Source organism: Dreissena polymorpha, chromosome 11 (genome assembly GCF_020536995.1).
Source record: "Dreissena polymorpha isolate Duluth1 chromosome 11, UMN_Dpol_1.0, whole genome shotgun sequence".
NCBI lineage: Eukaryota > Metazoa > Mollusca > Bivalvia > Myida > Dreissenidae > Dreissena > Dreissena polymorpha.
Genome location: NC_068365.1, coordinates 76,603,460 through 76,631,373, shown reverse-complemented (window position 1 = coordinate 76,631,373; position 27,914 = coordinate 76,603,460). Strand labels below are relative to the sequence as shown.

Sequence of the window (27,914 nt, the reverse complement as noted above, 5' to 3'; positions counted from 1 at the left end):
TATATTCCCTATATACTATTGAACTGTTTGGTATTCATTTAAATAAAACAACAGAAACCAATAGTGTGTTTTTGTTTTTAATTAGATATTGCATATAGAAGATGTAAGCACAGGTATATACGGAGTACAACTAGTACATGTGTAGTGCAAAACATACTGAAGAAAAAAGTAACAGCTTTTTTTATAAAGGTTAAAATGGTCAAAGGGTACAGACCAGTTAATCTTTGAATATTATTTTGGTAAAAGCGGCCAATTTTTGCAGATACTGTCAATCTATTCCAATGCTTTTCACAATATAACAAAGTACTGTTACAATCATTTTAAGAATAAACCAGGTTACAAAGTTTTTTCAGATCATATTTGGACATTTGTACACATTTTTTGTAATAACTAGATTCGTCAATAGCTTTGCAAAAAGATTTCCATCTTAGTATCGTTCACTAAAGTCGCCACATTCTCGAGTGCATTCCTCAAATGAATTATAAATACCAAACAATTAATTTCAAAATAGATCTTAACCAATTTTTCCAAATAAGATGGATAATAATATAAAGTGGATTGAGCATAGCACGCACACAATCACAATAGAATAATAGAATTGAATCATGTGGTATACAAAAGCTGTAACAGCCTAGCATTCATCACCACTCAGAGTTGTACATTATCAAGAATACATCTTTCAAAGAAAAAGCCATTAAAGGGAACCATCCTTTCTTGGTCAAGTCCATAATCCACTCAGAAGCTTTTAAATATACAACTATTGGTTTTTAAATTAAATCAAGTGCCAAAATATAGTGAAGTGCTGTTGTTTAATAACCAATTATATAAAAAATTACATAAACTACATCAAATGCCCTAAGTTAAAGTTATCAACCAAAAGGCATGAACAATAAGGGAAAATTGAGTCTTTGACCACAGGTGGTGGAAAATTATGAACATTTGTACATCATACGCAAGTTTATTAATGTAGCACTTGTAAAAAATAAAAAGACATTAACGTTTTAACATAAAGACAAAGTATATATAGCACAGACACATTGTAGGACAATTATGCAGTACAGTAATTATTAAAGTAAAGAAATAACGGTAAATGCAACAATATGAGGATACTAAATAATAATAATAAACACATCAAAAAGTCAGCTGTGTTAGTTTACATAAAGATTTGTTGGTAAATGTGTATTTCATCAAGTTCCATTTAGATCGTTACAACATAAAATACATTGAGCGAACTACATGTTTTAACATTAGGTGGAATGTCCTGACATAAAAAATGAATGATTTTTTATCACTTTAACACTCATAGGCCTATCAATATGAACAGTAATACCTCAACAGCTGCAATGACTTCACTCTTAATTTGCTTTTCGCCAACAAATTACAGAATTACAGTAAATTGTTTACTAAGCTAACATAGTGCACATTTTTCTTAATTCCAAAAACAAAAGTAATATCAATCTGAAGTTAATAACATTTAAATATGAAAGAATGCACAATTGATAATGCATATTTGAAAGCCTTAACCTACATAGACTTTCATTATTCTAAACACAGCAGGCAGCTGTTGTACAGGTAAATACAAGGCTGCATTGCAACATTACCAAAGGCTAAACACCACCAGATGTTCCTTCAACAAACATTATAATGAAGCATTCACGCATAAAATACAACACTCCTTATATTAGCAGATGGTCCCAATGGAAATACTGTCAAAATAAATCTAACCAGAGTGTTAAAAATCAGGGGAAAAATCCACAAAAGATAAATGTAAAATGTAACATCATAAATGAACCCAATAAGAAGTTATCTTCAATTTAATTAATGTATACTTTTGAGTGTTGGTTATATATTTTTTTTGTAAGAAACAAGAGTGCATTCAAAGGGAAGAAACTTGTCTGACAGCATGCTATGGCTTTTTTCTGTATACAATTTAATTACCGATTTGGATGTATAAAGCCTCACTTTATTATACCATCTTACATGTAAAATTGAAACAAAAAATATGTCCTTTCAAATTACAAATATAACAAAAAATGCCTAAGATTACTAATGAAATTTCTATCTTATCCAAAAAAATTGCTCAAATTAACACTTGGAATTGAGGGGACAAAAATACTAAATTGAATATAACACAAGTGAGATAATTATTTGGCTACAAAGTACCTAAATATACATTTTCAACAGTTGTTACATATTCACTGACTCAAGATATTCGGCAATAACCGCCACAGCCTTGTTCAAGCTCCCTTGCTGACCGCCCTCAGGACAGTGGCCTATTACAATGGCTGTTTTTGAACTCTGCAGGGTCATGCTTCCCTTATCCTTCTTCTTAGCCATCACCAGTTTGCCGTCCTCTTCTCGGAGGAATTGATACTTCTCACCCTCGAGGAACACACCGCTTGCTTGGAATTTGCTGAAATCCTTTCGCTTAAAGCATTCGGCAATTTTGGCGCCCTCCCCGTCTTGAAGAGCAATGCCATTTGGGTGTCCGGCAGTGGTCCAGGATGCCCCACCATCGAGACCGATTATGGCCGCCCTGTCAGCATGTCCGTCAGCCTGGGCGACCAGGTTGTCGAGGTAGGAGTCCCAAGACATGGTGATTATCTGCATATAAAATAGCCATATAGCCTTTACCACTTACATACATATTTGTATGCATTTGTTGTCCCATAGAAAGTTGAATTTAATTTAAGACCTTTCTTACTAAATACAAAATTTAAATGCTTTATTTCCAACCCTTAGATACTGATGAGCAGCCAACAGCATAAAACCTGAACAGACTGAAAGTAACTCGCAGGCTGTTCTGGTTTTATGCTGTTTACATTTTCACTTTGCTTCTAAATGGGAAATGGTTAAATTATAAAATGAAGATCATCACTGGGAAAATGAATGTCATATTACATCAAAATAACTGTGGCTCGCTCTGGAAAAAGGGGTTAAATGCGTTTAGTGTCTTCACAGATTAGCCTAAGAAGTCTGCAAAGGCTAATCAGGGATCACACTTTCTGCTTTCATGATTTTATTGTTTTAAGGAAGTCTCTTCTTAGTGAAAATCCAGTGAAGAAGGAAAGTGTTGTCCCTTATAGCTTGTGTGGACTGCACAGGCTTATCTGGGTAAGCAAAATACGCACATGCATTAAGCCCTGTTTTCCCAAAGTGAAGCTAAAAAATATGCTGATCACTGTTTTTCAGATTCCTACACATGTTCTGCAAATTATGCTTTTTACAACACTCTATTGAATGCTGTAGAAAGGGAACAGGGCTCAGCCTTGAGGGCAACGTGGACGATATCTTTGCCAGGGACATAGTAACTTCGCACTAATAACACAGTACATGTAAATGTATTTATTTGATAAAGAAGTGGCTTTAATTTCTTTTCCTGGTTTACTTTGAGCCAGAAATTAACTTATTAAAATCTATTAGTTGTAGAGAATGGCTGGACACAAGCGATCAATATTTGATCAAACTGAAACACAAATAAGTTCATATTTGTTCAAGTTTTTCATTTAAGTGAAAATTTTAGTTGTTTCTCATCAATGATGATGGACAAGGTGCAATATGGGGCAGTGATTCATTTTGCCGTGCGTCCCACGTACCTGACGCACGTTTTTTTCTGCAGATGCATCATTCTCAAACATGTGCGTCCTCGAGACGCATTGTTTAAACAAGAGCACCGCCCTGTGGGTGCAGACCGCTCATCTATTTTTCTTTTTAAAGGTGTAGGGACCTATCTCAATTTCAATCAGAAAGGAGGGAGGGTTGAAGTGGTGGAGAGGGGTATATAGTGTGGGGGTGGGGTCATTTATTACATTATCTTCCAAAAATGCCAAAAAATTGCCCCAAAAAAATCCTTTTTTTTGGGGGGGCAGGGCTTACTCTGCCATTCGCCAAATTAGCCAATGGCTACATATTGAACTATTAGGCTAAAGAAAATTCTATTTGGCTACAACTTTTTCTTCATTAAAACTATAAAAATAGCCAAAAAAGGCAAAAATAGAAGAATTTTGCCAAAACAAGGCGAATTTGGCTAAAGAAATTTTTGAGCCAGGGGAAGCCCTGGGGGGGGGCGATTCTTGGGTGGGATAGTTGGACGGTATTTCAAAAATAAAATAATAAAAATAAATATTTGTGTTTTTTAACCATGTTTGAAAAAAACAAGATATGTGTTTGTCAGAAACAAAATGATCCTTATTGTTCCGCTTTTAAATTTTTATATTTTTTTTACCTTTAACCTTGAAGAATGACCTTGGCCTTGCACTTCCACCACTCAAAATGTGCAGCTTTAGGAGAACGCCACTTTGAAATATTTATTTTTTTACCTTTGACCTTGAAGGATGACCTTGACCTTGAAGGATGACCTTGACCTTGAACTTCAACCACTCAAAATGTGCAGCTTCATGATTACCCCGCTTTGAAATTATATTATTTTTACCTTTGACCTTAAAGGATGACCTTGACCTTGAAGAATGACCTTGACCTTGAACTTCCACCACTCAAAATGTGCAGCTTCATGACAACGCCCCTTTGATTATTTTTTTGACCTTTGACCTTGAAGGATGACCTTGACCTTAAAGGATGACCTTGAGCTTGAACTTCCACCACTCAAAATGTGCAGCTTCATGATAACGCCGCTTTGAAATTTTTTATTTGTTTTTTTACCTTTGACTTTGAAGGTTGACCTTGACCTTGAAGGATGACCTTGAACTTCCACCACTCAAAATGTGCAGCTTCATGAGAACGCCGCTTTGAAATATTTATTTTTTTGACCTTGAAGGATGACCTTGACCTTGAACTTCCACCACTCAAAATGTGCAGCTCCATTAGATACAGATGCATGCCATATATCAAGTTGCTATCTTCAAAAGTGAAAAAGTTATGGCCAATGTAAAAGTTGTTTTTCGGACGAACAGACAGACTTACTGACATACTGACGGACAGTGCAACTGCTATATGCCACCCTACCGGGAGCATAAAAATTATTTTTTTGGGGAGGGGTGTGGGGGGGGGGGGGTATAGTGTGAGGGTGTGGTGGTCAATTATTAGATGATCTTTAATTTAAAAAAATATATATTGGGGGAGGGGATTTGGAGGGGGGGGGGATTGGGGGGGGGGGGGGGGCGTGGGGGATGGTTTGGTGGAGTCAATTGTGGTATGTCAGGTAAGAGTTGTTTTGTAAAAGTATCAATCGAATCTAATCATAAACAGAGCTGTTTGTAAAACATGCATGCTCCCCATATGGGCTCTCCGTTGTAGTGAAAGCCATTGTGTGAGTATGTTTTTGTCACTGTGACCTTGACCTTTGACCTAGTGACCTGAAAATCAATAGGGGTCATCTGCCAGTCATGATCAATTTACCTATGAAGTTTCATGATCCTAGTCATAAGCGTTCTTGAGTTATCATCTGGAAACCATTTTACTATTTCGGGTCACCGTGACCTTGACCTTTGTCCTAGTGACCTGAAAATCAATAGGGATCATCTGCCAGTCATGATCAATCTACCTATGAAGTTTCATGATCCTAGGAATAAGCGTTTTTTAGTTATCATCCGGAAACCATTTTACTATTACGGGTCACCGTGAACTTGACCTTTGACCTAGTGACCTCAAAATCGATAGGGGTCATGCGAGTCATGATCAATGTACCTATGAAGTTTCATGATCCTAGGCATAAGTGTTCTTGAGTTATCATCCGGAAACCATTTTTCTAAGTTGAGTCACCGTGACCTTGACAGCCATTGTGTGAATACGTTATTTGGCACTGTGACCTTGACCTTTGACCTAGTGACCTGTGTGAGGTTTACCGCATTAAGTTTAGTGGCGTGTAACCTTGTTTGTTGAGTCAATTCGATTCGGCATAACTTTAGTTTATCGTTTGGCTTCCGTTCTTCAACGGCGTGGTCTCGCAGCCTTTTCAGGCGTATAATACTGTTTGTACAAGCTGTATACCACAACAGTGTACGTATAATTATTGTATACCCCAAGCCAGTTATTCTAAATTGGCACTTTCATATATTTATTCAGTATAAGTCATTTTTACAGTTTTGATGATGTTTTCGTACACGTGACGTTACGTACCAAGCTTTTTGAACATTTGTTCTAGTATTATTACTTTTATGTAATGAAAACTCTTTTTGATAGTATAAATTAATGTCACTGATAATAAGGGTTAAACGTTAAAATAATTGTGTGAATGTGAATCTGATTGATATCTTATATCATTGTGTTTCAGTCTAAACCTGTGAATAGTATCATGAATGGTGTGAATACAGAGTGAAAATATTCCTGGTTGTACTATTCCTGGTTGTACTATGCCTTTGAGGCAGAAAAACCTGATAATCAATAGGGGTCATCTGCCAGTCATGATCAATGTACCTATGAAGTTGCATGAACCTAGGCATAAGCGTTCTTGAGTTATCATCCAGAAACCATTTTACTATTTCAGGTCACTGTGACCTTGACCTTTGACCTAGTGACCTGAAAATCAATAGGGGTCATCTGGGAGTCATGACCATTATACCTATGAAGTTTCATGATCCTATTCATGACCGACAGACAGACCGACATGTGCAAAGCAATATACCCCCTCTTCTTCGAAGGGGGGCATAATAAAACTTAAGAAGAACAGGTGTCGAAAAATGCGAAATAAGCGAGATATTTAATTCTGAAATCGAAAATGTCTGTACAGTCGAATTCGCCAGAATGTATATCATGCATGTACAATGTGAATCTTAATTTAGTTTAATGGTTGTTTTTAAATTCCTGCAGCGATGTCTATTCATTCGACACATGAACACTAACTCCGATCCTAATAAAAAGACGAATTCTTCGGTTATTGTAGGAAAATATGTACGAAATCGCTTCGTCACCATCAGCTCGAGGCCCTAATTTGTCTTTGCTGCATTTTATGAAATTCGTCTTTAATGCCTATTTTGTGTTATTGTAACATGTATTTATCAATATATTACAATTTAACACATATAAAAATCATATAGTCTCGCTTTAATTGTTTGACAAAAGAATGCCATATTGTACAGAATCATCAAACAATAAAAAACATATTCAAAAGTTTGCTATCTTCCAGAATGTAAAACTGTCATTTATAATTAATTCCACTTAATCTTCTTGTGCTTATAACAAATATTTTAAAAAGGGAGACAACTCTGTCAATTCAACATAATTTTTCAATTTCAGTTACTTCCCTTGACATGATAAACTATGTAGTGTTCAAAAGCTGTTATTACTATATAAATATAAGGAAAATGACCCCCCCCCCCCCCAGCGGCCATGCTTTTTTACCGATCCGAACCATTTTCGAACTCAACTGTCATATCCAAAAAACACATGTTCTTACCAAATTTCATGAACATGGGACCAAAAATGTGACTTCTAGAGTGTTCCCATGTTTTCACTATATACATATAGAGAAAACTGCCCCCCCCCCCCTGGCGGCCATGTTTTTTACTGATCTGGACCATTTTCTAACTCGTCCAAGAAATCAATAAAACCAATGTTTTGACCAACTTTCATGATGATTGGGCAAAAATTGTAACTTCTAGAGTGTTTACAAGGTTTCTCTACAGCCAAATAAGGAAAACTGCCCGGCCCACTGGCAGCCATGTTTTTCAACAAACAGGAACCACTTTTGAACTCAATCAAGATATAATTAAGACAAACATTTTGACAAAGTTACATGAAGATTGAACATAAAATGTGACTTCTACAGTGTTTTCAAGGTTTTTCTTTTTGTTTACCTAGTGACCTAGTTTTTGACCGGCACAACCCAGTTTCGAACTCGGCCGAGATTTTATTGGGGCAAAGCTTTTGACCAAGTTTCATGAAGATGGGACAAGAAATGTGGCCTCTAGAGTGTTTACGAGCAAATGTTTACAGACGGACGGACATACGACGGACAAAGACCGGTCAGAAAAGCTCACCTGAGCAATCATGTGAGCTAATAAATTGCCAAACTTCCAGGGCAAATTTCATTGAAAAAATAAATTTATTAATAAATACTTTTTTTAGAAAAAGCCTAAGGGAGCAGAATTTGATTAGTTGTGCTGAGTAGTTGAGTGTTAAAAAAGTGAAATTCAATCTAATTGAATTGAGATGGGAAAATGGCCCTTTGCAAGGGAAAACAAATTGTTGTTTTTACTGAAATTTGGAAATTAATGTGTTGATTTGCTTACAAATACAATCAAATTGATAATTTAAAGTGTGTTTACATTATAATTGATATGGTTCAACTTAAAAGAGCTTGATAGGTAGATAAAATGAACATTGGGGTTTATTGAACAAAATACTTTTGTAGAACTTTCAATTGGGAATTTTATGCAGCCTTAGATACATTTTGATTGGGAACAGAGCTAATTTCAAAGTTTGCCAAAACAAGAGATGTGTTCGTCAGAAACACAATGCCCCCTACTGCGCCGCTTTGAAATAAAATTTCTATTGATCATTTGGCAGGTAGAAATCATCTCCCTTTAAAGCTTATTACATCCCTTGGATTATGTCCAATCCAACCTTTGACAAATCAATCATTTAAGTTATAAATAATCAAAATAAAAAATCTGTACAGTAACTGTGAAAAGAACTTAAATGCTTGGTAAGGAAATATATAATCTGAGATTTTTAATTATATAAATTACTTCCCTTGAAAATAATTGTCTCTAAAAAATCTCTCAGCGCCCTCACACTACTTTGGGGGAAGGGGTCCGCAGCCCTTAGAAGGGGGAAGTTTTTGTAAATGGAATTTTTATATCACTGGTTTCATCTTCCTATATAATTACATTTAAGCCTATTATATTCAATAGTAGTGTTCCCTTTCATACATAAACATCTTTACAGCAAAAAAATGCAAGAACAGGAACTGTATCAAAGCAGTTTACTATCCTAAACATCGTTTCTTGAAATAATTTAAAATAAAAGATCCATGCTCCTATTTAAAAGTGTAATATCATACCAAGGCCATATCAACAGACATGGCATCTTCACTAGCATTATGACTAATACAGTTGTAGTACTAGTGGAACAAAATGCATCTGCATCTGACTGGGCAAGGGACTGTTGCTTGAACAGAAGATCAATTTTTTTTACTTTTAGCGAATGTTTTACTGTTGATTTTTGTGCGATAAGACTTGCTGTAATGAGACATGATGTTGTTTTGACCTTCACCTTCCGTCTGTTTTTGATCGTCTGGGTGTTGTTTTTTTCTGATTTTTTATTGAGCGTCTAATTGATAAAGGTTACATACCGTAGGTTTCCACGTATAGCGCGCAGTGTTTTACCTCCAAAATTCAAATAAAAAAGCTGGTGCGCGCTAAACATTGATACAACGCTATCCTGGCTGCTAAATTGGTAAAAAATATGTTGTGTAATCGTAAATAATCAAAATGGCCGCCATGTTTTTTTCCAGAAAACTACCACCCTATAATCGTACAGACTGAGGGGCCATTGTCGAAACAACGAGAAGTCGCTACTGGTAGATATGAATGCGGTAGAAGAAGTTTTGGTCAAAAATAAATTTGTTTGAATAAACTTGCGGACATTTCTTTGTTTGTGTTTTTACACTTCTTTATTAATGAATTTCGATGGGGATTGTTGTTGACATTCCGGAGAGCAGGCAAGGGTAGGTGCAAACGAGGTCTTTTTTGCAGGTAACGGTAGGTGTGAAAGGGAGTCATTATGCACTTCGTAAATGGCAGATGTTATTGAGTAATATGTGCCACTACTTGTTAAGACGCTAATTGACATTTGAGAAACTAATTGACACTTGAGAACGTGAAGATATGCAATTGCATTTTGTGTGTATAAATATTGAACGTTCAACAGTGGTGTACGTCAACAACTGTATCCCTGCCTCCCATGCGACATTCAAATTTACCGATAATGCCAATGCTTTCCCCGAGGAAAAATCACACGATGTACACTAATTCTTATTTTCTCACGTTTTTCACGAAATGCACGTGGACTGTTAATCTTTTGCTAGAAAATTACAAAATTGTCAGAAAAGTATACTGCTATGCAACCCATGCTCCTAATCATAATGACGCTTCCTATTTTGAATGCTTAATTAAGCTTTCCAATGCCCCTGATTATTGGATTGTGCAATAGTAAAATGACGGCCATTTTCGGTCCAATTTGGTGGTTTTATTGTCTTTAAATATTTTTCTCTCCATTTTTGCATTTAAAAAACAGCCTGCGCGCTATACACGGGAGCGCGCTATCCGTGGAAACCTACGGTACAACCAATTCCATTAAAACGAAATAAGCATACATAGTTCAGTGTGCGAAAAACTGTCAATTTTCAAATATAAATCAGCTATTTTTTTTCTGAGGGGGAAAAAATTAGTTTTTGGAGGAAAAATATACTTTTCAGGTGGGGGACTGCCGCCAAAATTCAGTGGCAGATTTGATAGATTGAGGGCCCTGTCTCTATTTTTAATAGCAAATAATTTTAACCACTACAATGACTGTAGATTCACAGGTAACCTTACAGTACCTAAGATACTTGTATGCCTTCACCTTTCACCACTCAAAATGTGCAGCTCCATGAGATACACATGCATGCCAATATCAAGTAGCTATCTTCAATACTGAATAATTATCTCCCTTTACAGGTTATTACTTCCCTTGGATTTGTATTTTTGACCTTAGACCTTGAAGGATGATACCTTTTACCATGATGTGTTTGTCAGAAACACAATGCCGCCTGCTGCGCCACTTTGATTTATTTAACAAAAATATATAATTTGGCAGGTCAGATAATTATGTCCATTTAAAGCTTATTACTTCCCTTGGATTTTTTTTTTCGACCCTAGAGACCCGAGTTTTTGACCCGGCATGACCCATATTCAAACTTGACCTAGATATTGTCTAGATACAACTTCTTACTAAGTTTGGTAAAGATCGGATGAAAACTATTTGAATTAGAGAGCGGACACGAAAAAGTGTGACAATGACAGACTAATGGACAGTGTGAAAACTATATACCCCCTTTTCTTCGAAAGGGGGCATAAAAACACTGTATTGTGATGATGGATTTGAAATTTCTATTAAACCACTTGAGAAATGTAAGAACATAACTCTGTAGTGGCTGAATTAAATAAATAATAGTGGATTATCAAAATTTGCTGTGAAAACATGCTCATAAAGTTGCATTTCGATGGAATAACAACCTATGGACTACGGGACAGAATTTTAAAAGCCGATCAAATACCTACCTACGATTGAAAGTGTTGAACACAAAAGAGTAACCCACAGGATGGCTTCAAGCCTGAAAGCAGAAAATGCAAACAATAAAAATTTTCATGTTGTTGGGTTGATAGTGTGACAGTCTGCTGTAATGGAAAGTGCATAGACTTCTGAAATGAAGCAATTTTGTAAATGTTTTGGGAGTTGTATATTTTTCTATTTAACTTTAACTTTAATATAAATAATGTATTCTTCAAGCAATTAAATAAATTGTACGTCTTGTTTGGGGTGTCTAAATAAAGAAGGTATGAATGTCATGCCTGGGCTGTCAATATATGGCAGGACCAATTGTGCGGGCTGCCAAAATAACCATCTGTGTAAGTCACAACATACATGAATTCACATACAGTACAATCATCCATTTATTAATCCCCTATATACACCAAGGCATGAAATGTTTATAAAAAGCCAGTCAACTGTCACATTCACTCATACTTGGACATAGATTCTCATGGAGAATATCATTTCTACATGCTTGCTCTCTCAACTGTAGAAATGTCCTCTATTAGTGTAGATGTACATACCTGGTAGCAAAATAACTGACCTTAAAGCTGGCATAACCTATTGACAGTCTGAGGTAACATGAAGTTCATTTTATTTGCTTCAATGGTGGCAAACAATACAAGAAAAACCTGTTTGGTTTAGGATTGAGATTTAAACTACACTTATGCCACATAAGGAATATAATGTTCATGGTTCAAAACCTTTGCACACAAGCAGCTCAGTCAAAAAATTACTCATAATAAAAAGAGGTTCATTTCAAACTACAACCTTTTTTAAGTTATATGCTTCATATGCAAAAAGACATCTATTAATAGAGGTAAAATAGCGTTTAAACCTCCATTTAGAACTCCCACAAAAATCTGATATCAACCTATCAGATTCACAAACATTTTCATACGTCTCACAAGTGCACCACTTTACATAAGACTATGTACATGTCAAAAGAATGCAGCAAATATTTGTAATAACTTTTTTATCTATGTGAAGATGTAAACATATCATATTTGCATACACTTTCTATAGTGTGTACGAAAAATACTGACTTCTTTATTTACTCAATGTTTACTCGATTCTGTTACTTAGTAACAAGATACGCAGAAATGCACAATACACAACATTTTAAGTATGCAACAAGGATAGAGAAGCTGAACAGGACTGAGGTGCTCAATATGTCTGGCCTGGAATCACTAGTTCATGGTTTGTGAACCATTAATTTATCATTCCACTTAGATACGTATTTTCACGCATTTGTAGTCACTTAGAAAGTTATATTTAATTTAAGGTAGCGCACCTCTAATGATTTCGCGCGATTTATTTTACGATCATTGCCGATCTTCAATGATCGCTTATTTCCGAGAGATGCATTTTATTTTTTTCAAACTTCGAATTTTGATATATGTTTAACTTATTCAATCAGAATACATTATTTTCACTATAAATATTGACTTTGATCCAATTATCATCTGAAAAATACGATTTCGCGATTTCTTCAAAGATCGAGCAAGCCTTTTTACCTGATTACTTATGGATATCTAATTTAAGGTTGCACTGATGTGAAGATGTCGTGGCCGAGTGGTTAAGGCGATGGACTAGAAATCTTTTGGGATCTCCCTGTGCAGGTTCGATTCCTGCCGACATCGCATACTTTTTGCGACGCGTTTTATTTCTTTTCTAACGTAATTTGATTTAATATAGCACATAAGCTACGTTTATTGTTAAATATGTTGAAAATTGTATGCACATCCTTCAATTTTAAAATTAAAACAATGTTATGGCTAAATTGATTAATTTACTGCTGAAAATACGAATGATGCATGTTGCATTTTTATTTTTATTTGCTGTATATAGTGTTTCTATAAAAACTAAGTTTAAAATATAACTTAAATGATACTATTTTGAATTTAATGACACTTTGTTTTTAACCGACCCAATTTTTACTTGGCTGAAATCACTTACATTTCATGGCGCTATTCCATAGATTAAAATTTGTAAAAAATAAATGTCTGTAAAATAATACTTATTTCATCTTGTTTAAACTTTAAACACCTTTACTGCATCTGCACACACCAACTGCTTGCCCATATTTGGAAATTTGAATGAATTATGGAACTTTTATATACCCCAGGGGTGAAAATAAACTGGACAAAAGCCGAGCGTGAGGGTGGTTTTGAAAAAATCGGTATATTTTTTTAAAAAGCATGGAAAGCCTACCTACAAATATGCATGTAATTCAGTGAAATGATGCTGATTAGGAAAATAATTAATTAAATTATATTTGGATATGTGCCCATTAGAGGTGCGCTACCTTAAGACCTTTCTTACTGTATTCAAGTTTTAAAGGCTTCATCTCAAAACCTTAGATACTGATGAGCAGCAAACAGCATAAAACCTGAACAGACTGCGAGTTACTTGCTTATACATAGCCATTATTATTTTGCTTTTAAGTGGGAACAGGTTAAACCCTATATTCTAGATATTAGTCAAAAAGGCATTTCATGAAACTTTCAACAGCATTACTGCTGTGGTAAGATTAAAATTCTGATAAATCTGCAGGAGATATCAAGGTAGAGATCAATGAACTATCTGACTGGCCACATTTATTTATAAGCATCATCACATTTACATAAGTAATGAACATGTCTGACAGGCAGTGAGTGAGATTGCGAAATGCCTTCAGGGCTCGAATTTAACTTTTGTTTCTACTTGCAAAACATTGCGAGCAGCTTTAATACCAACTCGCAAAATCAAAAACATTCTCGCAAATTTTGCTGGAAACATAAATAAAAGCAAGTTCGGACATAAGTTTAGTACTATTAAAACAAAATAAAATATGACATCAACAACAAGTTTAATTTTTATATTAAGTTCTTTTTCCCACTTTTTCACTGTTTTCGAAGAAGAATTAAATTTCCGTTTTTTTCTAACTCAACAGTTAACTTTGCTTTATCTTTCGTATTGTTATTTCCGTCTGTGGGCAAAAAGAAACTAGTTATTTTTCGCTTTGACGCCATGTCTGTTCAAGTTTAATGTCTTTTATAATGAACACGTGTGAATAGTCGACTGTTTCACGTTCTTTGTACATATACATTGTATCTGTACTATAGGTATGCCAGTCAAAATACAAGGTGCGCGCTTCCGCATACGGGTATTCGAACGTTCTATAAATTGACATACGACTTAGCGTTCACGACGTTGAGCGCATTTAGCAATATTACTCGTTTGTTTCACTATTTCTTTACTCGCAAAAAATACTAGTTACTTAAAACTTAACTAGCAATCGGTATTTTTCACTCCCATTTTGGGAGTGTGCGAGTGTTAATTTCGAGCCCTGGCCTAGTTTATCATGTGTTACCTCTTCAGGATATGAAAAATAAACCACTTTAACCCATTTATGCCTAGTGCACTCTCCTATCCTTCTAAATTGGATCAATTTATTTCCGAAATTAGGAATTTCTAGTATATTTATTTCTATATTTAGAATATTTCTTACAGAAATTCCTTTAAGCAAACAGCGCAGACCCTGATGAGATGCCGCATCATCTGGCGTCTCATCTGGGTCTACGTTGTTCGCCTTTTTACTAGACGCTAGGCATAAATGGGTTAAAGGGTCATATTCACTGGGGTTGAACAAAACACAATTTCAATCATATAAAATTTAATCTCCAATATTTACCAAGCAATGCATAATAATAATATGAATATCACATGTTCAGCCACTATGCAACCTCCTGAAATGCATGTGCATAATGCGTGTGATATTTGTAATACTATATGCATTAGAAAGTGACAATATCAATAGCTGCTGAGAATGAGATTAGACCATGGCAATGTTGTAACCTACATCCTCACATTGGAAATCATTATTGCACATTCAGATTTCAATATAACATTCACCATTTTATCTGAAAGCAAACACCTCAGATACATATGTGTTGAAAGCAGGTTAATGATAAATTACCTGGTGACAGAACTGTTGCCATGCAATCATTTAGGGAAAAACATGATACTGATATAGAACACTCAAACAGCTTGATTTCAACACAGTACAACATACCTTTACTCCTACTGGTAGTTTAAATTAGACATGTTTGGGTTTTGCTTTATTACAAAGTGCTGGTATTTGGAGAATTTACAGGTACCAAATGAAATGAAAATGTACTGGGTACATGTATTTGTGAGTGAAAACATGAATATGATCTGGAACAGTAAAAATATGTTACCATAATTGTTTGAACTAAATCTCTTAGAAGTCATGTTTTTGCTGTGTTTTTATTATTAAACAACGATTTTTCTACTCAACAATTTTTAGACAAACAACTATAAGATACTTTTATTTAAATGTACACAACATTATGGAAAACCAGGGTAAACTACGTCAGTACATGAGTTTTCAAGTAACTAAACTTTCTATAAAGTTACAAATTAAAATTGTGACCTTGACCAAAGCAAACTCCCAAGCAACTGCTTGAATTCAAGCACACTCATAGGCCAATTACCCAAATTGTTTGCTAACTACCAGCTTCAAATTGTAACATGGCCCTTAGGGCTTTCACAACAGCTGCAGAGGGATTCAAGCAGTTGATAACCCACTTTTGGTTCATTTTGATGGATAGAATCCCAATATTCAGTATAAAATAGCAAAGTAGTGCAGCCCTACGCCCCTAATGAATAGCTAGCCAGTGAAAATAAATAAAAACAAGAGCTGTCATAGGACAGCGCGCTCGACTATTCGAGTGCTTGACAGTATAACGTAAGCCATCATGGGAAAATTGTTCATATTCAATAATTTATTAGACGATCTTTAAAAAATAAAAAAAGGAAAAAAAACAACAAATATTTGGGGGGGGGGGGTATGGGATGGGTGAGAGGGGGGGGTATAATGTGGGGTGTGGTTATTTATTAGATGTTGAAAAAAAAAATTGTGGAGGGGTAGGGGGGGGTGAGAGGGGGTATAATGTGGGCTGTGGTCATCTATTAGATGTTTAAAAAAAATTGGGGGGGGGAGGTTGGGGGGCGGAAAGGATTCTGGGTAGGGGCGTGGGGTATTGTTTGGGTGGAATCCATTGTGGTATTCAGGTAAGTGTTGTTTTGTCAAAGTAATAATAAAATGTGATCATAAATAAAGAAGTTATGGCAATTTAAGCAAAATGTTCAATTATCTAAGTGTAAAAGGGGCCATAATTATGTCAAAATGCTTGATACAGTGCTCAGCTCTTGTTTATAGGTTGGGGTCATGTTGGTTAACAAGTATGCAACATATAAAAGCAATATGTCAAAGGATATAGGAAATATTTGGGGTAGTACGCAAACTTAATCATAGATTTATCAATAATATGCATATTCTAAGTATAAAAGGGGCCATAATTATGAAACAATGCTCGATAGAGTTGTCTGTTATTGTTTATAGGTTTGGGTGATGTTGGTAAACAAGTATGCAAAATATGAAAGCAATATGTCAATGGACAAAAAAAAATTTGGGGTAGTACAAAAACTTTAACATTTGCACGCTAACGCAGATGCTTACGCTAACGCAGACGCTCACGCCGACGCCGGAGTGAGTAGGATAGCTCCACTATATATATTTCATATATAATGGTCGAGCTAAAAATGCCCCTACTGCGCCGCTTTTATTTATTTCATTTTTTTGTATTATATTCCTTTAAAAGATATTACTTCCCTTGTAAACATGATCTGTACCTGCCAAATGATATATAGAAATTATCTCCCTTTAATGCTTGTGTGTAGGGTATGGTTTTTGTGCTTGGAACTTCTTCTTGTTATATGAAAGCTAATCAAGGACGCAACTTTCCGCCTCAGTTGCAATGCTGCCAAGAAGAGACTTCCTTTAAAGAAACAAGAGATGTGTGTGTCAGAAACACAATGCCCCCTACTGCGCCGCATTGACATTAAATTTCTATTTATCATTTGGCAGGTATAGAAATCATCTCTCTTTAAAGGTTATTACTTCCCTTGAATTTTGTCCAATCCAACCGGGGGTGGGGGGTGGGGAGGGTCTCACAGTCAATTATGACCATTTGACCATGTCAGACATCATTGACAACCAAGGCCCGTGGTATAAAAGAGATCATAGCCAGAGTTGATCATGTATCTATGGACATAAGTCCACAGGTATGTAATGAACATCAAAGAAATTATAATTATATCATTTAAAACAAAACTTTGACAAATCAATCATTTGGGTTATAAATAATCAAAATAATAAATCAGTACAGTAACTGTGAAAAGAACTTCAATTCTTGGTAAGGTAATATAATACAGTCAATCTTGTATTAAGAGACCACTCAAGGGAGTAATCAAAAGTGGTCTCTTAATAAAATGGTCTTTAAATAAAAAGGCCATTCTGGAAGAATGCTTACCCTCAATTTTAATCTATATGAAGGATAATCTCTTTTGTCCACAATGATTTTAACTTTTATAATAAAATGAATATAAACACAATACATAAACAATATTTCACTTATAATGTGTTTTATTTTTCACTTATTATAAATAATCATTTATTATAAATGAATTGTGTGTACATATTTATTTGCAAAAACAACATAGACAAGGAAATATTTTTCCTGAGAACAAAGAATTTGGCTAAAATGTGCTGAGAAACGAAGCTAACCAGCCAGTGGAAGCCTTGAAACGTCTCAATTCCGAAGTCGGACGCAAATCTTAGGGCCTGAGCACAAGTGAGAGGGTCTGACACAGGCATTCTCCTCGTTGTTGCATCCTTAATCCACGTTAACATCATTAATGTCCTTGTTCCTCGTGCACCTTGCGCGTTTTTTTCACCTGACGCATTATTCCACGTCTTCAAGCACCTAGGTTTTACACTTAAGAACGTCTGAATTTGAGTTTTACCGACTCCAAACTCATCTGCGATTTTACGTGCACTTTTACTCTTTGACAATTCCAAAACCCGAATTTTTGTGTTCAACGTTAACATTTTTCGTTTTGACTTTTTAATTTCTGCATGTACGCTTAAGGAAATCTGACTCAATTATGATACATAATGAGCTGAAAAAATTAAAACACATCAATTGAAAACAAACAAACAGACCTGATTGGAAAATTTTATTAAGTAAATAAAAATGTGATTGGCTAACAAATACCTACTAATTAGCATAATTACAAATTGGTATTTATGGATTTCGACAGATGTTGTTGATTAATAGTTTATTTTCCGCACTTCTCAGGAATTGTTTGTCGCGTACAGTGCATTGTTTCTGCACCTGTAATCTCGAGAAAAATCGGTGTTGTCTCTTAACGTTCCACATATTAAACTATTTAAGCTTTAGACTGTGCTTAATACGTTCCTCTATTATTCAACCCAATAAATTGATATGCAGTCTACAACAATACCGGTCAGAACGGGTCAACGAGACAAAGCATAATCATAATGGTTGGTGTGAAAACAAAGCAGAGGTGTAACAGTACATCTTATCGGCTTAAATAAATAATTTACATGGATTTGTCGCTGAAAGATCAATAGATTGACCACTTTTTCCTCCTAGTGATCGCTTAATTCAAGATTCGGACATCAAAATACACAAAAATCAGTGGTCGCTGGTCACGTAAGACAAAAGTCGCTTAATACAAAATCATTATATAGCGAAAAAGCTCCGCGGGATTTCAAAATGGTCGCATAAGACAAAGGTCGCTTAATGCAAGCATCCACAAGATTGACTGTAATATGAGATTTATAATTCTATAAATTACATCCCTTGAAAATAATTGTCTGTAACAAATGTCTATTTTTAGTAGCAAATAATTAAAAGCCACTACCGTGACTGTAGATTCACCACTCAAAATGTGCAGCTCCATGAGATACGCATGCATGCCAAATATCAAGTGGCTATGTTTAATATTGAATAATTTTCTCCCTTTTTAAAGCTTATTACTTCCCTTAAATCTGTACTTTTTACCGTAGACCGTAAAGGATGACCTTGACCTTTTACCACAATGTGTTTGTCAGAAACACAATGCCGCCTACTGTGCCGCTTTGATTTATATAACAAAAAATATACGTGGGCAGGTCAGATAACTATGTCCATTTAAAGCTTCCCTTGACTTTGTTTTTTTGACCCTAGACCTTGGAGGATGATGTTCACCTTGAAATTTTACCACTCAAAATGTGCAGCTCCATGAGATACACATGCGTGCCAAATATCAAGGTGCTATCTTCAATATTTAAAAAGTTATGGCCAATGTTTAAGTTTTTCGGACGGATGGACAGACACACACACTGACTGACAGACAGTTCAACTGCTATAGGCCACCCTACCAGGGGCATAAAAATACCATAAGAGCGGAAATTATCTTTCCTGATTAGCCTGTTTGCAGGGCCCTCACACTACTTTGGGGGAAGGGGTCCGCAGCCCTTAGGAGGGGGAATTTTCGCAGCGTTTCCCTTTTTGGGGGATTTTTTACTTACTCTCTCATTATTTAATTTGTACATGTTTGCACTATATTCCTTGCACTTTTCATAATTTAGTATGTTTGAAAAGATTAAATTGAAATAGAATTTTTTTTTTTTTTTTTTTTTTTTAAGGGGGAATTTTTCCCCCCAAAAGGGGAAAAAAGTATACTTTTCAGGAGGGGGACTGCCGCCGAAATTCGGCGGCAGATTTGATAGATTGAGGGCCCTGGTTTGGACTGCACAGGCTACTCTGGAATGACACTTTTTGCACATGCATTAACCTCCGAATTAACAAGAGCAAGGAATATATGGTGACAAACAAAGTCAAAGCCAAGTTAACACAACTATATTCAATCATGTACATGTCCATAAACAATATTAAACTTATTGAATTAGGGAGATAACCTGTTTCCTGTTTAAATTGTTCGAAGTTCATTACATCCTCACAAGCAAGTGTAGATAAACTTCCCTCTTTCAGTGTGGTTGACAGAAGTGGCTTATTTCGTTTCCTACTCTTATGTCAAATGATCACATTTCCATTTACTACAAAAGTACAAACTGCTTTTTTGTGTGCAAAATTAAACATTAACTTCCCATTAACTTTGCAAAAGGCTTAAAAGAACAGGATAAATAATCACTTTCTTCTTTCTTTCATTCCTACAATAATAAAATTCTTTAGCATACTAAATAAACAAAATATTGTAATGTTCAAACAACTGCAGACAGTATGTGTAGGTATTAATTTTAAATAAAAAGGCAAGTCAGACCTTAGAAATGAAAGACAGTAGCCTTTAATTTGCACTCGAACAAGTTTGTAAATGATGTTGTGCAATATTAATTTATTTTAAGCAACTTTTAATTTTCCGATTGAGGCACTTGAAAAGCAAATTCAAGGCTTTGCCAATATGTACTCTCAAAATGCAGACAACAAGATTCAAATCAAAAGAACATCTGTCTTAAAAAGACGCTAGCAAAGTTGCATAACACCAGCTGCATTCAACAAAAAATCTGTTTGTGTTAAGGATATTTGAATCTAATGCAAAAACCACTTAACAAGAGATCACAGAAATTAAAGTCCTCACACAACATAACAGGCTTAACAGCAACCCATATAAGCTGTGCTCCATGAAAAGTGGGTTTAATGCATGTGTGTAAGTGTCTTCCCAGATTAGCCTCTAGGCCACGACTTTTTTTTTTATTGGTTTACAAAAATTATTTTGAAAATGGTCCATCGGGCGGTCGAAAAAAAAAAACAAAAAAAAAACATCATTGGAAAAAAAAGTTAATACTAATAACATCAGAACATCAGTTTAACCTTAAACACAGAGACAAAAAATCAAATTATGCAATGAAACACATCTATATCTTCAAATAAAATGAGTCCTTACAGCACCTTATGTAACATCAGGCAATTTTAAACACTGCATTACATGACAAGCGTTCTTCTCCCATTAAAACGAAAAACTGCGCTTCATTTCCATAATTGGATGCGCACCATTACACAATGCGATGCCCGTTGCATAAATCTTATATAAGATAAACTACTCATACACAAATTACCCGGTATGTGTTTGCTCTTACTCGACTTATGAGATCGTACATGACAAAAAAAATCGAGGTAGATCGATCCATGCGTCGTCGCGGTAATGTTTGTCAAAGTTGTTGTTGTCATGAAAACTCGTCGATTTACAACGCAAAACGTCTTATTTGAACTGACGCGAATTAATTTAATCATATTTGTCAACTTCGCTTTTGCTTTATTTTGATAATTTAATCCAAAGTTTAATGTTAGCAAGTGTTTTCTTTTTTACTGGAATTGTAAACAAGGAGTCAGTTAAAGTCTTCCGAAAATGTGCAGTCTGTGTGAATTGACAGTTTGACGTCATCAAAGGAAAGCCGCTTTCTGTCGAAAGCAATAAAGCGACAAATTTCGCGCCGAAAAAATTGGCTTCCTTTGTCTAGCAATCAACATGCCGAATCAATTGTGTGTTTGGTTCTCAATTCCAATCCTCCAATTTAATAAAAGCACGTGCATAGCTCCGCCTTCGAATCTTTTGCAGAGAACGGAGGCGGAGTTTAACGGTTAATTGAGCTAGTGTTTTACACAAGTTGAGTTCCGATTTGCCGAAATTACTCGGCCCAAAGCGTTGAAACGACAAATGCATTTATCAATGATTTTCCGAGATATACCGATTTGTTCCGATTTCCAAACTTTCTGTACAGTTCCTATAAACTATAATGGCGGACGTGTTTACAAAATTCCTAAACACATATATCGTAAATAATGGCAGTGTTTTATTGGATTATTTATACTAATTATCAAATACTATCGGGTTTGTTTAATATAATCAACATGTTAAACAATATAGTTGCGTCACAGACACGGAAATAAATTTTGATGGGGTCGACATTTGACTGACGCTGATTTTCTTATTGTCTGTAATTTTTACCCGAAATAAATTTTGAGAAGTGCCCATAAAAGGACTGGTACATAATGTGTCACATTGAAAAATATCCCGATCTCTGCAATTAAATATATGTGAACCAATCGTTGATTGTACTTACTTGATTTTATTCGCAACCGTACTCAAACCGGATCGTTTTTTTTCTCGTTTCGCTCGTTTTGCAGTGCGGTCGGGAATAAAATATTTATAAAAAAAAGACGATTTTCCGATTTTATTTTTTTTCCCATTTTCCAAAAATTAGGGTCGGCGGTTTTGTAAACCAAGAAATATAAAAGTCGTGGCCCTACAGTCCATACATGCTAATCAGGGACGACACTTTCTGCCTTAACTGGATTTTTGCTAAGAAAATACTTTCTTGAAACAAAAAACATTATAAAAGCGGATATTTTCGTCCCTGATTAGCCTGTGCGTACTACACAGGCTAATCTGGGATGACACTTTACGCACAGTCATCAAACCCCTTTTTCACAGAGCACGGCCCATATGGCAACATGCACTGCTGTCATTGGACTGGAAGTTTTGGCAAAGGAGTGCAAGTTGTGATGCCTTGAAACTAATGTAAGAATTGTTAAAGGAAAGCCTTTATCATTTCATGTCTATAAGCTGCTCATTTTGAAACTTATCAAAATATCTGGACTGTATCTATCTTTCTAAACAAACATTTACAATGATGGAAAGACTCAGATCTTCAAATCATCTTTAAAACCATATTTGATATCAATACCATCAACTCTAAAGTCTGCTAAAGGTCACCTATCAATTAAAGTATACTCTGATGTTCCTGCATAAAACTTGTTTGAAAGGTCACCTAGCAGGGCTTTACACCCTTATACAACTGGGGCCGAAATTCGACCCCTTCTCAATTGAAAATAAGGTCATTTTTTCCAAGCAAAAGCAATTTACCATTGTGGAAAAAAGAACACCCTATTACTGGGTAACATATTTAAATTATTTAAGATTCTGGTTTTGAGGGCTCAGTTGTGTTTTTTGGGAAAGACAATCATGACATAAGGGGGCCTGGCTATAACAAAATAAAATTTGTTACCAGGGCTAGATTTGGGACTTCTTGGAGACCATAAGTACTACAAATCACATACAATTGAGACATAAGATTGAGAAAATCTTTTTTCCTTTATTTATTGCCAGCTGTCACACTATACCGCATTACCAACAACATTCAATAATCAGAATTCATTCTCATGGTCAAAGATTACCAAAAATAACTGTTGTTTCCTAGATGCTGTCTTAATGTAACACAACATTTATTTTATAACTTACAATGTTCACTATACATGTATCAAACATCAGACATCACAACTAACATTATCTCTTAGTGTATCAATATCCTGTTTACGCTCCAGTGGACAATGCAGTTCTTACAGCAATCCCACTAGATTTCATAAATTGAAGTTCCTGACTTCCAAGTCTTAACTTTTGGCAGTCCCATTCATAAGGTTTCACTGACTATTTATTTTTTAAACTATGAATATTGACCGTATCAGTAGTGTGTAAACAATTTTAGAAAAGCAAAAAAGGAACACATCATCATTTGTAAATGTCATTTAAAAAAAGCTATGTTGTGAAATGTTAAAGGGGCCTTTGCACAGATTTTGGCATGTTTAAAAGTTTGTCATTTAATGCTTTATATTGATAAATGTAAACATTTAATTTTTAAAGCTCCATAAAAAAATCAAAAATAAAATTTAAAATAGGAAAAAAAAGTAGCCCGCATCAGGGCTCGAACCAGTGACCCCCGGAATCCTGAAGTAAAAACGCATTAGCCAACTTAGCTATTCTGCCAAGCATACATAGACTGCGTATTTTATACGTTATATAAGCAATCTTCGTAGTTGCACAAATTTAAACGACAACAACAGAACTCTCCAAATTATTCAATTGTTTCGCATTGCAACGCTTTATAATTTTTAGGTTTTTAAATCGTCAAAAGATGCATATAATGGCTATATTAGACCATGGCAAATGTTCAGTAATACTGTTTCCTCACAAATATCACAACTAAACCGAAAATTTGCGAATCTGAAACAACTTTTTTCAATTTTGTCAATTTACCAAACCGTGAAAAGATCCCTTTAAACAAACTTTAGTCATCATAAATAATAGTTAATTTTGATGATAAACCTCATAAACTATGAGGGTCAATAAAATTATAACCTAGCATGGTAATAAATAACTAAAACCAATATTGAACTTAGCATTACAGCTAATATTGTAGCAAATACAGAGTATAGACAGAGCTGGGTCGCAGGGGTTTATGTGAGACATGGCGAAAGATGGTCACAATTTAAAGGCCAGACCGTCTTAAAAAAGAGGATAAATTTACAGGCCAGTTGCAAATATGTCACAGGCAACATTTATGCAGGCGCTAAATACCATTGTTTACTGTAATATAGGGAAATTAATGTGTGATCTTCACTGACAAATATTGCTTATATATGTATATACCAGGGGGTTATTTTTAGGCCCCATTAGGAGAAATATATACTCTTGAATAGTAAGGGCCCTGAATTAGAGCAGAATAACAAACTGACAAGTCAATTAATTTCTGTAATATCTTTCATGGAACAAGTCGATCTAATCTTTGAATGTAAAGTAAGTCAATGTGTTGTTCTCCACCCTACGCAAATAAAAACGCCAAACAAACAATACCAACAAAGCTTTCAACAGTCAACAAAAAGTTTGTGATATGTATCTACGCTCGATGAAACAACTTTAAATGCCTGCATTCATAACCAGGAAATCCTTTTGTTTATTATGAATTCGGAATTAAGGAAGCTGACATATTTTGCTTTTGCTTTCATCTAAAAAAAAACTTTTCTGTCATTAATTTCCTCATTAATTTCCACTAAAATGTTACAATACCAAAAGTTTCAAAAAATGTACTTCTGATCATATTGAATACGATATGCTTAAGATGTTCTACATTTTGAACATCTGTAAAATTTGATGTTTTGGTGTTTGACAATACACCTTTTTACAATCAAAGATTTAATGAAAGATTAACGTTCTTCTCAGACGACTCTCATAAGCATACACTCTCTGATTGGCTGGCAGGAATTAACCTATAATGAAGTGTAATAAACTGATTGTAGTTACAAATGTTGATAAAAATTATCTTAATAATGTCCATGAAACACAGGAACTAGTACCGCAAAATAATGAAGCTGTTAAAACTGCAAGAGGGTTAAAATCTTTGGAAGTAAAATTTACTGGACAGTAAGTCCTGCGATCTTGCATTTTAGTGCCAGCCTTTTTACATTTTCGTAAGAAATGTCCAACAGGCCAACGATCTTTTACCATATCAGACATGTTCGCACAGAAAATGCAAAACTTACATGTGCACCTGCCAATACAATATGTTGGTATTGTGGTATTGTTTCAAAATAACATACACTTATATAAAATATTTTCTTTCCACTGACTAAGAAATTGGCGACATCAATGTTTAATCTTAATTAGTTATTATAATAATAATTATTTGAATCTTTGAACTGTATTGATCACACCTCACAAGTTCAAAGGTCCAATGCCCTAGGTCAAAAGCAGGGCACAACTACACAAGGGTACCAATCCCAGCAGGGCTCAACATTAACAGTTGTCCTATTGCCCCTCGCAAGTAAAAGCTGGGTCAGGGCAAGTTATTTTATAATCTAATTGTCCACCCAGGCTAGTGCAAAAAAGAACAAAGATCATTAAATAAAGACTTTACTTAGACTTAAATTACTGTAATCATTTTGTTAAATGTGCAAAAATAAAAAGGTTTTTTGGTGTAGCATTTTGATCTTGATTAAAAATTATGAGGTTTACAGTTAATAGGATATTTCTTGTTTGGGCAAGTGGCTTTACGTTCAGGGCAAGTAGCTTTTCTATGTACTTGCCTGGCACGGCAAGTTAGTTTTTAGGTTAATGTTGAGCCCTGCCCGTTAATGTGAAAATACTGAGCTCAAGCCAGTAATTGAACCCACGACCTCCAGAGTGGTAGTCAGAGACTTAAACCACGTCGCTAAAGAGCTAGCTCAACAGCAAGACTGTTGGAAGTGACCTAATTTCACTACACTCCTCCCCTTTTAATGTTTCAAGGCCCAGACACGTCCGCTACAGCATGTCATGTATCCGCATGGCCCTCCCAGAAACAATTCAACATCTCTGACCCATTCCCGCATTCACAGTTCTTTTTTGCCTTGTCTCCATTAATGTGAAAATACTGAGCTCAAGCCGGGGATAAAACCCACGACCTTCAGAGTGGTAGTCAGACACTTTAACCATGTCGCTAAAGAGCTAGCAACAGCTTATTTCACTACACCAGATTTGGGGAGGGGCAAATAAAAAAGGATTAATGTTTACTAGGGGGCCTTTTAGCTTCTAAGTGTATAGAAAATAACTGATGATGACTATTAATGAGGTGCCAACATCCACAAGCAATAAAATATTAGTTATTTATTTATAATTAAAAATATCTATTAATACATAAACCCAACAATACTAGATTTGACACACTGAGATTTTATGAACTCACACTAATGGCACCATGAGTGTTGTAACTAATAACATGTGAATTTCCTTCGACAGTTTAATTATATTTTAAGCCTAATATTTAAAGCCATTGAAATTCATTCCTAGACGACAGCATACGCCCAAAAAACTACACAAGTATAGATTTCTAAAAATAAAGTAACATGCCGTTTGCCCTCAGTTCACATGAATCATCGACATATCGCATGGAAAGCAGACACAATTGTTCGATAGACCAAAAATCGAGAAAAAGAGAAAAGAAAACATCACGAGAAATTCAACATTTATAACACAATAAACCATCCACTTACCTATTTTCTACAACAAGCCGACTCTTACTACTTAATTTGACCCAAAACCGGTGGATTTAAGAGTTATTTTCCTCCTTAAATCGTCGCCTTCCTGATGCAAATCTATCTGTATGCAAAACTCGTTCTCTTCGCCGGTGTCCCGAGTGTGACGTCATTAGAAAATGTGTATTAATCTTCGTCACGCTTGAGTACATTGGACTCGCTTGAGAAGTTTATGAACAAGTTTTCAACTGAGAGTGTAATAGTAACGCACGTCTATCGAAATGCGGTAAAACACGCATATAAAATAAATTGCTTTGCAGCAATTTCACCGCACATAACTCACCAGGCAGTGGCGGTTTCAACCAGTCTCTCCGTTGTTGAGGGGGCATAAAACATGCATAAAAATACGGAAATGGAAAGTAAAAATATATATTAGATCTAAATAATATTAATGAGTATTATACCCATGTTTATTGGCATCATTTGGGTCATTGTGCAGATATCCTTACCAGCGGCGATTAACACACAGTTTCAGAGAAAACAGAGCAGTAAACCAATGACGAGTCAACGAGAGAATAGATTATTATGATGATTAATTACTGGTCGTGTACGTAATTCCGGCCTGTACGTAAAAAATCGGCCACCTGTGTTTAATCATTTTCGTGATCTAAACACACATGTTTTGATTATTTCTAGAACAAACAACTTGAAAACCAACCCTAATCTCAATATTTTGCAAATTAAACAAGAAATATCTTTAAAAAAGATATACGGCGTAAATAGTTTAATGAATGAGATCAAGGATAGCGAATGTCTTTTTCTGTGCAGTTCTTAGCTGCATCACACGCAGTACGGGATGTTACGGGGAGTTTTCGCGGCTTATTTTACATTATAACATATTGCTGGTCATAAACCTATAGATACAAAACAGAAAACCAAAAGAAG

General features: G+C 35.2%; 1 protein-coding gene and 1 non-coding gene across 2 annotated transcripts; one reads left to right on the top strand and one right to left on the bottom strand.

Annotated features, from left to right (window-relative positions):
• Positions 1-63: 63 nt before the first annotated feature.
• Positions 64-27,155, bottom strand: LOC127850436 (profilin-like). The gene is made up of 3 exons (XM_052383471.1): positions 26,988-27,155; positions 11,220-11,272; positions 64-2,604 (listed from the first exon to the last, which is right to left on the bottom strand). Exon 3 carries the CDS (start codon positions 2,593-2,595, stop codon positions 2,188-2,190), a length of 408 nt encoding a protein of 135 aa, XP_052239431.1. The 5' UTR covers positions 2,596-2,604; positions 11,220-11,272; positions 26,988-27,155; the 3' UTR covers positions 64-2,187.
• Positions 12,812-12,893, top strand: Trnas-aga (transfer RNA serine (anticodon AGA)). The gene has a single exon. It is a non-coding gene; the product is annotated as a tRNA-Ser (tRNA).
• Positions 27,156-27,914: the final 759 nt, after the last annotated feature.

Bases quoted from the DNA above. Each gene is read 5' to 3' on its own strand.
- LOC127850436 (XM_052383471.1), bottom strand. From the start codon at position 2,595: ATGTCTTGGGACTCCTACCTCGACAACCTGGTCGCCCAGGCTGACGGA.